The following is a 15,849-nucleotide window of genomic DNA, read 5'->3' as shown; positions in this document are numbered from 1 at the left end:
CACCATTTTCCAATAAGTTATGTCATTTTTTCAAAAGCACGTCAGTGAAATAGCTCCTTCTGCCATTTGGAATTGTGTGTCTGGTATTAAGGCTTTACTTCAAATGTTATTACTTCCAAATTAATTGCAAAATCAAGCTTTCATTTCTCTGAGACTTCCTAATTGGTGGGAGTAGCAAATCAGACAGGCACATTTAGTGTGGGTTAGAAAGTGCTTGGCAGTATGACAACTAAATGCAAGATGTGAGCCTTGATTGGTTCTAGAATCGCAAATCAAACAAAACAGTTCTAAAATAAATTATTAGGACAATTGGGGAAATTTGAATATTGACCCTGTGCACGTGTGGGTGTGCACATGTGAGATACTATCGCGCCAATGTTAAATTTCTTGAGAGTTATGTAGGAGTATGTTCTTTTTCTTGGAGATTTCATGCTGAAGTACTTAGGGGTGGATTGTTGTAATGGTTGCAATTCATCTTCAAACGGTTCATCAAAAACCAAACACACAGTGAGAAAAGCAGGAAGAGCAGATGCGGTAAAATGTTAACAACTGATGAATCTAAGCGAAGGGTGTAGGGTATTATTTGTACTATGGTTTCAACTTTTCTGTGGGTTTGAATATTTTCAAATGAAAGCTGGGGCAAGGATGGATTAACACTTAAATAAAGGCAAATTTCAAAAAACACTTTTACTGTATTATAAGCCTAAAAATGAAAACCTCCAGTGGTGAGTAGGCAAGTTGAGGCAAACCATGTTACCTCTTTTCTTTTCTTAGCAGTGTAAAGCCAGTAAGCTACAGAATAAAACAAAGGCTGTTTTGTTTGGTAGATGAACTCATTTATCAGCAGCGCACTCAGACTGGAGAGGCAGAGGGAAAAATCAGACTCTTTAAGTCTCTTTTCTCCACCCCCATTTCATCGTTCTGATTAACCCCACAGTCATTTCCTGACGCTTATAAGAAGAGGAGGCAGCCCTATCTCACACTAATATAGCCAGGATTCCAGCATGTTGCCATACATAAAGCATCTTTGAAATACAAGCCATCATTATTTTTGCTTTTCCAGAAAATACTCTTAGTTTGAAAGTACAGAGTTTAAGAATCTACTTTAAAAAATTAATTTTGAAAGTCAGATGATTTGCCAAAAAAAGTAATGTTTTTAGAAAACTTATTACAATTCATTTAGAAAGGAAAAAAATATAATTCTTTTTACATAAAAGCATTGCTGGAAAGTGTTTGGGTTGCAAGTGTGTAATCTGGAGGGTTATTAAACTTGTTAGAGATACTTTTATGGGCCCAAGAAAATTTTACACAAGCGTCGCCCAACCTGTTTGTCAATCTGGTGTGCCTCTTGGAACGCTGAAGAGTCCATAGAACCTGGGCATGACAGGCGGTCAGACCTGGCTGGAATTTGGGCTCCTTCGTTGATTTAGTTTGCCTCATCCCTGATAACTATTTGTGTGCTCTCATTTTTTCCCCCGATCAGTCTGGCTAGGTTTATCAATGTTATTGATTTTCTCAAAGAACCAGCTTTTGATTTCATTGGTTTTCTTTATTGTTTTTTCTTTTCTTTTCTTTCTTTCTTTCTTTTTTTTTTTTTTGGTTTTGTTTTGTTGCTTTTTATTCTAATCTGTGTAATTTTCACTCTTCTACTTCCTTTGGATTTCATTTGCTCTTCATTTTCTAGTTTCTTAAGGTAGAAGCTGTGGTCACTCATTGGAAATCTTTCTTCTTTTTTCATATAGATGATTAGTGATATAATTTCCCCCTGAGTATTCTGTGTTAGCAGAATCCTACACATTTTGATAGACTGTATTTTCATTTTTATTCAGTTCAAATACTTTCTAATTGCCCTTTTGATTTCTTCTTTGACCCATGTGTTGGTTAGAAATGTATTATTTAGTTTTCAAATATTTGGGAATTTCCTAGAGATCTTTCTGTTATTGATTTCTGATTTAATTCCATTATGGTTAGAGAACATCCTTTGTATGACTTAACTCATTTCTGTTTTATGCTGTTAGGGTTGTTCAAGTTGTCTCCATTGTTACTAATTTTCTGTCCACTTTCTCCATCAATTCTTAAAAGACCTGTGTTGAAATCTTTTGCAATAAGTATAATTTGCCTGTATCTCTTAGCAATTCTATCAATTTTTCTATTCTATTCTATTCTATTCTATTCTATTCTATTCTATTCTATTCTATTCTATTCTAATGCTCTGTTATTATGTTCCAAAAAAAAAAAGGGGGGGGGCGCTAGAAGTATGTCCTCTTGACCTCTTTATAATGATGAAATGACCTTTTTATCCCTGGTAATATTCTCTGATCTGAAATCTAGTTTGTCTGGTATTAATACAGTAACTCTAGCTTTCTTTTGATTGGTGTTAGTGTGGTATATTGTTTTACATCCTTTTACTTTTACTTTTAATGTCTTTTTTTATTGAAAGTGGGTTTCCTGTAGGCAGCATGTAGCTGGGTGTTATATTTTCATCCAATCTGACAACTTTTGTCTCTTAATTGAGGTGTTAGGCCATTTATATTTAATGTGATTCTTGCTATGGCTCAATTCTAGTTGGTGCTCCCTTTTACTTATTCCATTGCATTTTGCTCTTCCTCTTTTTTTCTAACTTATTTTGGATAAAATAAGTATTTTTAATGGTTTTATTTCATCCCTGTTGGCTTATCAGCTGTAACTCTTTGTTGCATTGATTCAGCGGCTGTTTTAGTGTTTATATACAGTATGATCTTTCAGATATCACAGTCTGCCTTCATGAGCTATGATATCACTTGACAAATAGTTAAGTGACATGAGAACCTTGTATTTCTCTCTTCCTTGTGCTACTGTTTTCATATATTTTACTTCTACATATGCTATAAATTTACAAGGCAGTGTTATTATTTTTCCTTTAAATGGTCAATTATCTTTTAAAAATATATAAACAATAAAAAATAAAGCCTTTTATGTTTACCCAGGTTGTTATTTCCAGTGCTCTTCATTTTTTTTTTTTTTTTTTTTTTGGCATAAATGCAGGTTCCCCTCTGGTATCGTTTCCCTTCTGCCTGAAGGAACTTCCTTCAACATTTTTTTGTAGAGAGGTCTGCTGGTGATGAATTCTTTTAGCCTTCATATGTCTGGAAAGTCTTTATTTTGCCATGGTTTTTGAAAGATATTTTTACTGGGTACAGAAATCTAGGATGACAGAGTATGTCTTTCAGTACTTTAAAGTTGTTAGTCCAATGTCTTCTGGCTTGCATGGTTTCTGACAAAAAAATTGCTATCATCCTATCTTTCTTCTTTTTGTGATGCATCTTCACTCTCTCCTCATGGCTGCTTTTAAGATTGTTTTCTTTATCACTATTTTTAAGCAATTTGTTTATGATGTACCTTGGTGTGTTTTTCTCCATAGTTTCTTTTTCTCAGAGTTCATTGAGCTCCTTGGATCTGTGGGTTGATAGTCATGTTCAGATTTGGAAAATATTCAACCGTTGGTTCTTCAAATATTTTTTTGTTTCTCTTCCCACACTCCTTGAGAGAGACTCCAATTACATGTATATTAGGCTGATTGAAGTTGCCCCACAGCTCAGCAGTGATCTGTTCATTTTGTTTCAGCCTTTTTTTAAAAAAATCTGTTTCATTTTAGATAGTTTCTATTGCTATATCTTCAAGTTCACTAATTTTTAATTCTCTAATGTGTCATCTGCTATAAATTCTATCAGGTGTACTTTTCAGGCATTGGAATTTTTATTTCTAGAAATTTTGTGTTTTTTTTATATTTCCTACGTCACCAGTTAACATGTTCATTCTTCACTTTAGCTCCTTGGACATATGGAATATAGTTTAATAGCTGTTTTAATGCTTTTGTCAACTAATTCTATCATCTTTATCATTTCTAGGTTGATTTAAATAGATTGATTTTTCTTCTTACTATGGTGAATTTTCCTGCTTCTTTTCATGCCTGGTAATATTTTATTAGATCCCAAATATTGTGAATTTTACCTTATTGAGTGCTGGATATATTTGTATTCCTATAAATATTCTTGAACTTTGTTTTAGCATGAGGTTGAGTTACTTGGAAATAGTTTGATCCCTTTGGGATTTACTTTTAAGCGTTGTTAGGTGAGATCAGAGCTATGTTTAGTTTATGGCAAATTTTTTCCTTCCACTAAGGCATTCTGAGTATTCTAGCCAATGCCCCATTAATTATGAGGTTTTCCACTCTGACTGGTGGAAATAGGAACTATCACCGGCCCTGTGTGAGCAATAGTTTTTCTAATTCTTCTACATAGTTCTTTGCCTAGCCTTGGGCAGTTTCCTTAGCCACACACACTGATCAGTACTCAGCCTGAGAACTCCAGGAAGACCCTCTTCAGTTCTTTGGCCTTCTCTCTGTGTGTGCAGCTCTCTCCTCTCCATTACTCTGCTCTATAAACTCTAGATGTCTTGGCTTCCCTGGACTGCCAGCTCTGTCTCTCCAGCTCAAGGAGACCGCTGGCTTCTGCCTGGGTTACCTTTCCTTGTACCATGTCTGGCAGTTAACCCAGGCAACTGTAGGGACCACCTTGTTTGTTATTCATCTCTCAGATGACATCGTCCTCTGTTGCGTCACATCCAGCGTCTTGAAAACCACCATTTCATGCGTTTGGTCCAGTTTTTTAGTTGTTTCAGGTGGGAGAGTAAATCTGTTATTTCATACTGGTCAAATATGGAAGTCCTCTATGACTTTTAGTTGGGCAAAATCGAAAGTACACATATATAAACCTATAGTGCTTGAGGGACTTAATATTTCTAAAAATGGATTCCCTATTAATGCCAGTTCCTTTACATATAATTTTCATTTAATCTAGTGTTTATGAGGATAAATAATCTCTCCAAGTGGTGAGGTTAGTACCACGAAACACAGACTCTGCCTTTTCTAGGTATGATAGACTTCATCTGTTTATTTCACTTGTCATCAACAAATAATTTCTTTAGCACCCATTAGGTGTGACATAAGTCAGGTTTTTCCCATTGGTGGTCTTAAGTTTGGCCATTAGAAGTAGACATGTAAATAAATATTTCAATATTATGTGATCAGTGCCATAATGAAGTACAAATAGGATGCTTTAGGACCATAAAGAAGGGTCACCCAGGTGAGGGGCACACAAGAAGGTGGCAATAGGTAAAGGGAATCTTCAAAGATGAGGGGAAGGTGATTAAGCAAATAAGATAAATTGATTCCAAAGCAGGGAGACTTAAGATAATACAACACATGGGGGAGCTAAAAGCTCCTGTACTTATGCAGGCGATGAGATTGAGAGTTAGAGCAAGGAGAGCCTTGGGTGCCACATCTCGTTAAGGAAACGAGATGATTCTGAAAGCAATGAGGAAACATTGCTGGGCTTTTAACAAGGGAGTGAGAGGCTGCAAAGTGGAAGAAGCATTTGGGGGATGGCATACAATTCCTGGCAGAAAAACCAATTCAGGTCTTATGGAAATAGTCCACAGAAAATAATATGACATTGAGAAGTGGTAGTAGGAATGAAGAGGAAGAGACTGATTTGAGAAATGTTTAGGAGATACTTTCTGTAGAACTTGGTGACCAACTAGAGTGGGGAGGGTAGGAAATGGATTCCTGGTTTGGATGGTAGAGAGCATCTTCAACTGAGATAGGAAATGTGAAAGGAGAAAGGACAGGGCTGGGACTAAAATGAGATCAGTTCTGGATAGTCAAAGGGAAACATTGTACAGACCCTACATCTGTCATTGCTCATGACAGAATACATTGACGTGATCTGATTACATCTTACTCACTTGCCTAACTAAAGTCAAATGGCTGGACCGTATCTTACTTGTCACTGTATCCTCACAGCTGGCTACCCTGCCTGAAGCTCTGGGATAAGTTGGGTCTGAAGAACAGGTGATGGGGATGCCATCAATGGATAAGATCACCCAGGGAGAGAGAAGAGACCAAGAAGAGCAGTGACATACGGAAAAAGATGTTCACACCTTGGGGTGAGAATTTGAGAAATGACTGACCAGGCTTCACAAGGCCATGGGGCTTTCCCATGGACCCTGTGAAATACCACCTGCTTTGTGAGTGTTTTTGGTTTAGGCAAGTCATTTCCTTTGTATATTTTAAATATCAACACAAAAGCTTTTAGTGATTGTACAGGAATATTTTGATCCATCACTTGACTATCTTTGCTTGGAAGAAAAGATCCAAGGAGTGGGCAGGCGATGGAGAATGGTCAATGCAGACTGGACCTAGCCAGAAAGCTACTGGAAGGAAGGGTTTGGGGGTGTGTATGTAGTTGCCCTGACTCCGGAGCCACGGGAAAGAGCTCTGATTCTGCAATTATGATGGCAGTAGGGAAAAGAGTATATAGGTCAATGTTCTGTTGTAGAAGTACACCTACTCTGCTTAAAGTAAGAGCTATAACTGAATTGTTTTCATGAATATGCAACCTGCTTAACAGATTCCAAAGTTTCTGGTATTTATATATATTAAGATACCACATATTTGAGAATATGACTCTAGGACAACAATACTTTAAATAATGCAATACCCTTTCAAATACTGAGCAATAATGGACGCGAACTTTACATATTAAGGTCCACAAGCAATCCATCTCCCACCATTTCCTCTTGCCAATCCAGCTGACCATTATCGCTGATTAACAGGAAAACCAGTGGAGGGAATTCCCTGGCGGTCCAATGGTTAGGACGTCACGCTTTTACTGCCAAGGGCCAGGGGTTCATTCCCGGGTGGGGAACTAAGATCCTGCAAGCCACCCTGTGCAGCAAAAAAAAAAAAAAAAAAAAGAAAAGAAAAGAAAAGAAAGAAAGAAAAGAAAGGAAGAAAAAAAAGAAAGAAAAAAAGAAAGGAAAAGAAGACCAGTGGCATCAAATAGATGGCTCAAGCTCTTTTCAGGCCACCTCAGACTGAATTTAATCAACTGTCCCTACTAGTCTTGCTTCTTTTCCAACTAATGTGAGGCCTCTGTGACAAAGATTTTATCTTCAGCTTCCAGAACAGGCTTTCTGAGTCAAGTTCCAGAGTTTGAGTGAAATGCACAGTAAGGGATTCTCTCCTCTGGTTTTTTCAGTCCTGTTAGTCAACAGTATAATTTAATACCTGCACAGTCTGTTCCTAATTCTGACAGGCACAATCTGATAGATTGCGAGGAGTGATGAAACACTGGGTTTCACACTGAGAGTGAGGGAGAAAGGGGAAGCTGAGGGGGTGGGGAGAGAGAAAATGAACTTGGAGTCATGTGAAATACAGTCTTGCACTCTCTGAATCTAGCATTTTTAAAGCATATGCAAAGGAGTTTTGTGTTAAAATGGTTATAGATTTACACACCTCAAGTTCTGAAGGTCAAAAGAATCATCATTTAAATTTCAAAGAAACTCACACAAATCAAAATATATGGGAAATGTTGGATTTCTGCACACCTGTAGTCAGCTATTTTTACAGGTGGCAGATGCAATGATAATTCTCTTCCGAAAGGTTTCTCTTCAAACTTCTGATATCTTGTTAAGAGGAGGTGAAAGGATTCTGTAGCTGGTGGACTATTTCCACAGGCTCGGGCAGTTCTCTTCTAATTAGGAAAGGATGTGGGCCCTCAGGTTAAATTTCAGTTAAGTACTTCCCCACCCCCACTAACTCCAATGGAAGTATTCAATCTGGCCTTCAAAATCATGGAAGAAGCCAAGTATTGTTTAATCGACATCAATGAAGTCATACAAAGGCAAGTCACAAAAGCACCCCCAGAGGGTCTCATCTATTTTTAGTCTAGATTGAGGGACACAGTGATATAACTCAGTATTTTCCAAACTTGCCTGATTGGAGAGTCGCCTGTGATGGGCAATGTTAAAATATAGCTTCCTGGGTTCTTCAGTTGGAGACTGAGATTCAGGACATTGGTGGGGAGATGGGGAGCAGGGAGGTGCGGGGGATGGATTAGAAACTGTAACTGTAACAAATGCCTTTTCTGTGCCTTCAGAATGGGCAAGTTTGGGGAACCCAGACAGAACCAATGTAAACTTTTATTGAGAAGTGTTGCTTGATGGTTACAAGGTCAGAGACAACACATCTTCTCAGGACTTAGTAATTCCTACCCTATAGCCAGTAAGTTACTGCAGTGACACTTTTGTCTTGTCCCTTTATAATGAATTACTGAAGTTGCCAAGGAGAGAGCAAAATCATTTTTTGCATAAATTAGAAAACCAGAAAGAACTGAGTCCAAGGTATTCATCAAACGTGTGTGTGTGTGTGTGTGTGTGTGTGTGTGTGTGTGTGTGTGTGTTGTTCCAAGTATCTTGTGGAGTTTGGCACTTTTTTCTTTTAACACACCAATGTTGTCATCTGTAAAATTGGGATAATAATGCCAACTTCATTGAGTTTCTATGAGGATTGAAGAACATCTGTAAAACTCTAAGCACAGTTCCTGGTACATAATAAGTGTGAAATGAAAGTAGCTTATAATTCGTTATTCTCATTTATATACCAGGATTTCCATCTTTATGATCAAATGATATTATGACTAAAAGCTTGCCTTAAATTTCCTTATTTTATAAAAGCCACGTTCTCACACAGTTTAGTTCTGGTGCCATCACTTATGATTCCACCCAAATGGAATTTTTCTAGATTGTCTAAAACTGTTTTATTATTTTCATAACGTTCAGAGCTACAAACTCTGCAGATGTCTTGCTTGGTCTGTATTTTTGGAAAACAATGAGTTCGTTCTAACATTCACATCTAGATACTTCACACAAAAATCTAGATGTCCAGGTTTTCTAGAAAAATGAGAAGCTGAAGGATACAGTCTTCTTGTTCTCCTGCCTGAGAACCTGCTGGAGTGGAGGAGGGGCTGCCCCTTTGAATGGGGCACACATGCTCCGGCCTGTCTGCCTCTTAATTTCTCTGACTCAGCTGGCCCTTGTAGGCAGCTGAGTTTGTCACCCTGACACCCAAGGTGATGTCTTATTTTCTCATACATCTTTGGAGTCTCAGCTCGTAGCCTGGTTAGTAGTCATAAATGGATACCTGGAAAAACAGCCATTTAACTGCCCCTCACACCAACACTGTTCCAGCCAATCAAGTCCGCAGACCCTGTACGTGAATATCCACAGAGCCCACCTCCTGTGATCCTCCAAAGCTGCTGAACCAAGTGCACCCCCCAGCCCGGCACTCGAGGTCACCACCACCCCTGCTCCGGTCCCAGCTCACTGTCCTTTTCCACTGTGTTTCACATCCCAGTTAACCCAGCTGCATCCACAGTATTCTCTGAACCTGCCTCCTGCTTCCTCAGCTTGGAACCACCACCCTCCTTCTAAATCCCTTGTGTGTGAAAGCCTACCCATCTTTCAGGTGCCACCTCCCCGATGGTGCTTTTCTAATTTCCCCAACCAGATATGAACCCTTATCACCTGGCATTTCTATGATCGTTGGCTTGTAAATGTGACACCCATCCATAGGGCCTTGTACTGTGATGAGCTGTGCACAGGCCCTAATTCTGCTGGTCGATGTGTGGGACCACCTACCCCCCTGTAACCCCCGGCAGAAGCCACATCACGGTCATCATAGTATCACCAAAACCAGGTGCCCAGAACACGTTGTGAGAGATGCTTAAAATATTTAAATACAGGAGTATCTCTATCCTAAGGAGAAAATGCTAATAATCTACTTTCTTCCTCACCCTACTACAACATGAAAACTTACTTTTTCTCAAACATTTTGTTCTGAGCCCTCCTTAGAAAGCTTAACTGAACATTAGCCTTTATCATATCATTTACTTGATGTCTTAATAGTTTCTTTAACTGAGACATGGGGATATTACAGCCTCCAGTGTGGTCATGAGGATGCAGTGAGTTATGTGCAGGTCAAGTATTTAGCATAGTGCCTTGGGCAGAGCAAACATCAAGTGCATGGCTGTTATTATTACTATGAGGAAACTCACCTAATATTTAGAAACCAGTTTAGAACTGGCTTTGCTTTATTCTATTTTTCTAAAAATACTCCTTAGTAAAGAGCAGGTCAAAGATTATAGTTTGTGTGACTTAGACTAAAGAAATGTATTTTGCTCAAAAAAAAAAGGTTATTTTAAATACCGATGGTTCAGGCGACAGTAGCTTTTTTAAGAGTGCACTTTTATAACCACCAAGGTAATGATTGATTCAGGGAAGGATTACCAATGAATGTTAAAACCATCAGGTGAAAGTGTGTGGAGGTACAGGGTCTTTTGCAGTCTCACAATTTCATCCCATAGATTAGTTATTAATTACAAAGGGAAGAGCTATTTTTACACGAGAGAAATTTAGTGACTCTCACCTCAACCAAGTGCTCAGAATTACCATCACCAAAGAAGAACCATGCAGCAAGATCTACAATAGCAAAAAATAAAAACAAAAAGCAGGAATAAAATTATCATCACCATTATGGGCCAAATAGACCCTTGGGATGGGATGTAATGAGGAGATAATATCACCTATGTAGTATTCTTGCAAAAAAATTAACCTGACTCTACCAACAAGGAAACAACCAGACAAATCCAGATTGTGCAGCAAACGCCACACACTCTTCAAATAAACCAATGACATGGAACACAGGAAAAGAAAGAAAGACAGAAAAAGAAAAAACATGGGAAAACTTTTCTAAATTAGGGTCTAAAGACATAAATAATCAGTGCAGCGCATGAGCCTTGATCCCACCTTCTGCGAGGAAAATAAGCAGAGCTATAAAGATCCTTATTGGGATAACTGGTATAAGTATAGATAACCCTGTATATTGGATAATTAAACTCAGGGAAAACAAATAAGATTGTAACTCAATTATGTTTTGATTGACCACCTCTTTCATGAAGTACTTTGATGGCCGGGAATCTATTCATTGTAAGACCTAAAAATGTGAGCATAACATGTGACGTGTTTGCTCTGTTGAAATGGATCAGAGCTTCTGTAGGAAGAATGTGCAGTTGGGTTGTAGTTGTATAAATGGGCATAAGAGCTCAAAAAAGAACAAAGTGCACCTGATTCTGTGGAGCATTTGGTTGGGACAATACTAACTGCCCAGAGAGCACGCTGGCTAAATGTTAACGGATGGCAGCAACCAGCAGAAAGTCCCAAAGCGAGGCCCCTGCTTTATTGCTTTTAGGAAATTTTACCCACTGAGAATGGATTACCAGCAAAACCATGGAGCAATTTCATTCTCCTTCCCACAGACGCGGATGACCAAGCAGCCGGTGGGAGCAGCCCTGGCTGTCTCCATCTGAGACAGTGGTGTGTATTAGTCTCAAATCAGGGGAAATTAAACAACCACGTGAAAGCCTGGCCGGCAGTCATTAGAGTAATTCAGTGTTTGGGCTGCCTCTGTGTTTCAGGGGGGTGATAGGAGCCATTAACAGCTTACTTTTAGTTTCAGAAGCCACAGATATTTTCATTACTAGTGTCCTCAGGCATAGGCTTTTTAATTTAAAAAAAGAAAGTAAGTTCAGGATGGAAATAGTCCATCACCACAGGAACATCTCTGCAGCAGAAACACATTATAGTTTACCTGTCAATCTTATCATCACGTCAGGTTTATTCTGAGTGTCTGGAATGAGGAAGAGGAAGCAGGGAAGAAAGGGGGTGGCAGTGCTGACAGAGGCGCCTCCGGAATCACTAATACCCTGGCAAAGCTGAGGGCTTAATTCCAAAGTAGTACTGACATCTCAGGTTTCTCACCTCTCTGGCTAATAAGAAAGTGATCATTCCAGCCCTGAGATTTTCCTCACTTCTTCCAAGGCCTTTAATGCCCTACTTTTTGGATTTTTTGGACAGGAGTTATGGTAGATTCAAGTTGGCTACAAGTTCTTTGTCACTCTCCCCAACAGGAGGTGGGTTTTATCCCCCGCCCCTCCTTAGATCTGAGCCGGCTCTGCAGCCCCACAGAAGTGCATCCAGAAGCTCCAGGCCTGGCCTCCCTGGGGGCTGTGGCTTCTTCCTCCCTCTGGGAACCCAGCTCCCACGCTGGGAGGGGCCCAAACCACACAAAGAGGCCCATGGCCAGGAGGGACTGGCAGCCCCGTGAGGGAGCCATTGTGGCCGTCCTAGCCCAGTCACGCCCCAGATGACATCACCTGCAGCCGAAGAAGCCCAGCCCAGGCCAATCCACAGAAGAGGATCACAGAATCAAGAGAGAGAATAAAATGTCGTTGTAAGCTGCTAAGTTTGGGCGTGGTTTGCTCTGCAGCAAGAGGTAACTGAAATTCATAAACTCACAAGATAACCAATGCAGAATTACAAAGCATGGGACCTAACACTTACTGAGCAGGAACAGAACTGTTCAGACATCCTTATTCTTTAGTGGGTTTGGATCTTAACACTGGCCTCAGCTTTTAGACCTTCTTTTGATGCTCGACACAGTAAATTTTAAAATAGAAAATTTTCCTTTTAATACAGCCTCACCCCAACACGTGTGTTTCACACAGACCTTATTTTTTAAACAGAGTTTATTGTATTTAATACATTATAAAATTTGAAAAATTGTAGGAAAGCAGCAGACTCAAACTGGAGCAATTCTAACAAGTAATAATTCTGGACCCTTTGCAAAACTGATCGGTTTAAAAACAAAGTCATGGTCACATCTGTGAGGCGGACAAAAAAGTGTGACTTCTGTACAAACTACATTTAAAATTTCATGTCTAGCATCTTTCGAATGCAGTGTGCTCATGAGAGGTTTTTTTATTTTTGAAGTCCTGCCCAGTCCCCCGTCTAAAGAGAGACATGAAACTCCCATATGCAAAGAAACACAATTCTAGGTATTTTTGTTTTTTTTTAAAAAAGGAAAAAGAAAGGCAAAGGAAAAAGAAACAATGGATGGCTGTTGGCAATGGAAACTGTAAGGAGATGCGTCCTCACTGCTCATGGCTTATTGGTCAGAGGCCTTGGGAGACCCAGGACACTTCACGGCCATCACAGCACCAACTGTAGCTACCACCTTTTTTTTTTCTTTTTCTTCTTTTTTTTTTTTTTTGCATTTCCTACCTTTTGACATATATATATATTTATATATTTTTTACACCTTGAGGATATCACTATTCCAATTGTTCCCATATGAATACAGGTGTGGTCTCTATTGGATATAAATGTGTCTTTTATTCAATTTTAGGTCCAGGATGGGACTTGGTTTGCTGTCCCAACTGCACATAGATGTCCCCTTTTTGTTTGCGTATTTGTTGTGTATGTTTTCTCCTTTTTTGCATAAGAAATACGTCCATTTAGTCCAGAGGCTCTTGCTTTATCCGGATGACAGAGGGTCCACGGGGCGTCCGCCTCAGCTCCCGCCGTAGGACGTATTCGCTGAACTGAGATGAGTCCACTCCTCCCCCACAGGAGCCCACGATTTCAAATCCTCTTTGCTGCAACCTCTCGAGGACCTACGAGGAGCCGAGACAAACAGCTGGTTAGGGGCGAGTGAGGTCCTTTGGCCACATAAACAGCCCAAAGACTGTGCCAAAGTTTGAGATCATGTGCAGCTCTGGTCCATCTTATCTAATCCCTAAGTGTCTCTGAGTTTCTACTTTCAAACAAAGACTATGGGTTAAAGGGCAGGAGGGAGCAAGCAAATGTTTCTAATGCCTGAAAGGTGCCTTTACGCGCTAGCGTTACACATGCCAAGTTCATTTACTCATTACAACCACCTGGCATAATGGGTGGAGTTAGCCCATTTGACAGATGAGAAAACTGAGGCTCACACCTAGTAAGTGAGGGAATTGGGTTTCCAACTCAGGTCTCTTTGGCCTCAAATTCCATGTTTTTTGCAATGTGCAACTCCACTTTCTCTGCAGAAACAGAGTTCACATTTCGAAGCTCATTTACCACTAAAATATATTCGATGAGGTGATAAAAGACTATGGAGAGACAGCGATATTATCTGAATTTACTCCATCAGTGATTCAGCCTCAACTCATTCACTCTTGACTTGGCCACTGTTCAAATTTCCTGATACAGAGTTAATATATTTCAGCTTGGAAGACTGACACAATTTCAATGGCAGAAGAAATGGACTAGTAAAGGCAGCTGAGGTTTATCTACAGCTTTTCAAGTCTGTGGCATTTGAAGTAGATTTATTGCCTTGTGCATCCAGGGAGACAAGAATAAATGCAGTGGTTGTATATGTTCTATAAAAGAAAACATATCCAAAAATAAAGATGTTCTAAACTTCTCATATAAACATATAATCTCCCCTTTAATTTTGAAATCAAATACCTAATGCCAGAAAGACCCCTGGGTTTGTCTTGTCTGATGCTCTTGAACGCAGGAAACAGTTCCTGCAACTTCTAGATATGCAAAAATACAGGAAACTGATCTAGAGCGCTTTGTTTCTTTAGGAATCCAACAAATATTAGAGTTGCAAATGTTCCCTGCCAGGATTCTGGATATAATTAAATTATTTCTACACTCCTCTATAAAGGCAAGATGACTCAATCATAACTTAAAAAAAAATGCCTGGCTCAAATTTCTTAAATTGTTGGAAGTGAAGTGCTACCAACTAACTTTCAAAATGTACAGTGAATCCTTGCTACGTCTTTTTTTGAATTGTTATTTTTTGGTTGCCTACTTTTACGTGGGCTATATATAATCTGCTATTTTGCAAAACAGCTAACTAGATGAGATTGGAAAGCAAGAGTACACGTCCTAAAAATTAAAACTTCAAATGCTGGCAAATTAAAAAAAAAAAAACTAAACAAGTCCTTATGAGAACAAAATGAACACTCTTCCCTGCAGTGTCTACTTCTCTACGTAAGTTCACAATGCCATGCCCACCAGGCAGCAAAAGGACACAATGAAGGACACATGCTCTGAGTTCAAAATTAAGCACGTTAAGATGTGCTTTGGTGGCAGGTGAAGAACAGCTCACTCTAAGGAGATTTCCCCAGTAGAGGCAGGAATGTAGCTTGTCAGCAAGAAACACCCCAGTTTGCTTGGCCAAACCACCACCCTGGAAAGGATTTTTTGCCTTGATCAGGAGAGAAATTACAAAGGTAGAAGAAGCTGAACAAAAAAGAACTTAACTTGGATATCATTTGTCTTTCAGTGTTGTTAGGTCGCTAAATTGCTAATATAAGGAAATCCCTAAGCTTCCTCCCCCAGAGGGTCTAATATGCATACGATAATTATTCAAGAGGATCCAATGTTACCTTGGAGGTAGTAAAGCTGACACCAGTGTAATGAGATAGCTTATGCTTCTTGGCCATTCCTTTTTAAACATCAACTTGTTAACAGCAATGTTCTTTACAGTTAGCGATCATCTGGGAATATTAAAATCACTCCGGGGGGCGGGGGTGGGGAAGGTAGCGGGACTCTTGTACCTTATCCCAAAGCCTGTGAATTTCTGATCGTTATTCACTGGACTGAGGGGTGGGGCGCTGGAGAAGCAATGAAATGCTCTCTAGAGAGAGCCAAGGGAGGGCATGGGTGGAGGGGACAGGCCTTCACGGCTCTAGAGGCTTTTCTAAATCGATGAGGCCCGCTCGGCAACCGCGCAGGACGGCTCAGGGGGCACCTCTGGACCTGCGCAGCCCACCTGCTCCTTCTTGCGGCAGGCCCAGGGCTCAGGGTCGGCCCATTTCCTGCTGTTCTGCTCTCAGACAACTGTTCACAAAATTTAAGAATTATAGTAAATCAACTATATTCCAATAAAAAAGTTTAAAAAAGAATATTTGAAAAAGTATAAAAAAATGTATAAACAGCTGTGAAACCATCCTCAAGAGGCAGAACGGTAGAGTGGGTGCTTCTAGTCTTGGAGTTTGGGGAGAGGTTTTGTTGGCTCAATATTGAATAAAGTCACGGGCCCATTCCAATTAAAAAGAGGGAGAAAAGCCCCCCAACCCT

The 15,849-nt window shown here is 39.7% G+C and overlaps 1 protein-coding gene across 3 annotated transcripts in view; it reads right to left on the bottom strand.

Annotated features, from left to right (window-relative positions):
* Window positions 1-12,446: 12,446 nt before the first annotated feature.
* The window catches only part of KCTD1 (potassium channel tetramerization domain containing 1), an 87,632-nt gene continuing 84,229 nt past the window's right edge, over window positions 12,447-15,849 (bottom strand). For 2 of the 3 annotated variants that reach the window (XM_057699036.1, XM_057699035.1), the window contains exon 5: window positions 12,447-13,391. In XM_057699036.1, the coding sequence (XP_057555019.1) occupies window positions 13,233-13,391 (159 nt within the window). In that variant the 3' untranslated portion in view covers window positions 12,447-13,232. The remainder of the gene's footprint in view (window positions 13,392-15,849) is intronic. The other variant, XR_009048005.1, reaches the window with a different exon arrangement.

Source organism: Hippopotamus amphibius, chromosome 11 (genome assembly GCF_030028045.1).
Source record: "Hippopotamus amphibius kiboko isolate mHipAmp2 chromosome 11, mHipAmp2.hap2, whole genome shotgun sequence".
Lineage (NCBI taxonomy): Eukaryota > Metazoa > Chordata > Mammalia > Artiodactyla > Hippopotamidae > Hippopotamus > Hippopotamus amphibius.
The sequence above is the reverse complement of the archived record's forward strand: the minus strand, read 5'-3'. Positions and strand labels throughout refer to the sequence as shown.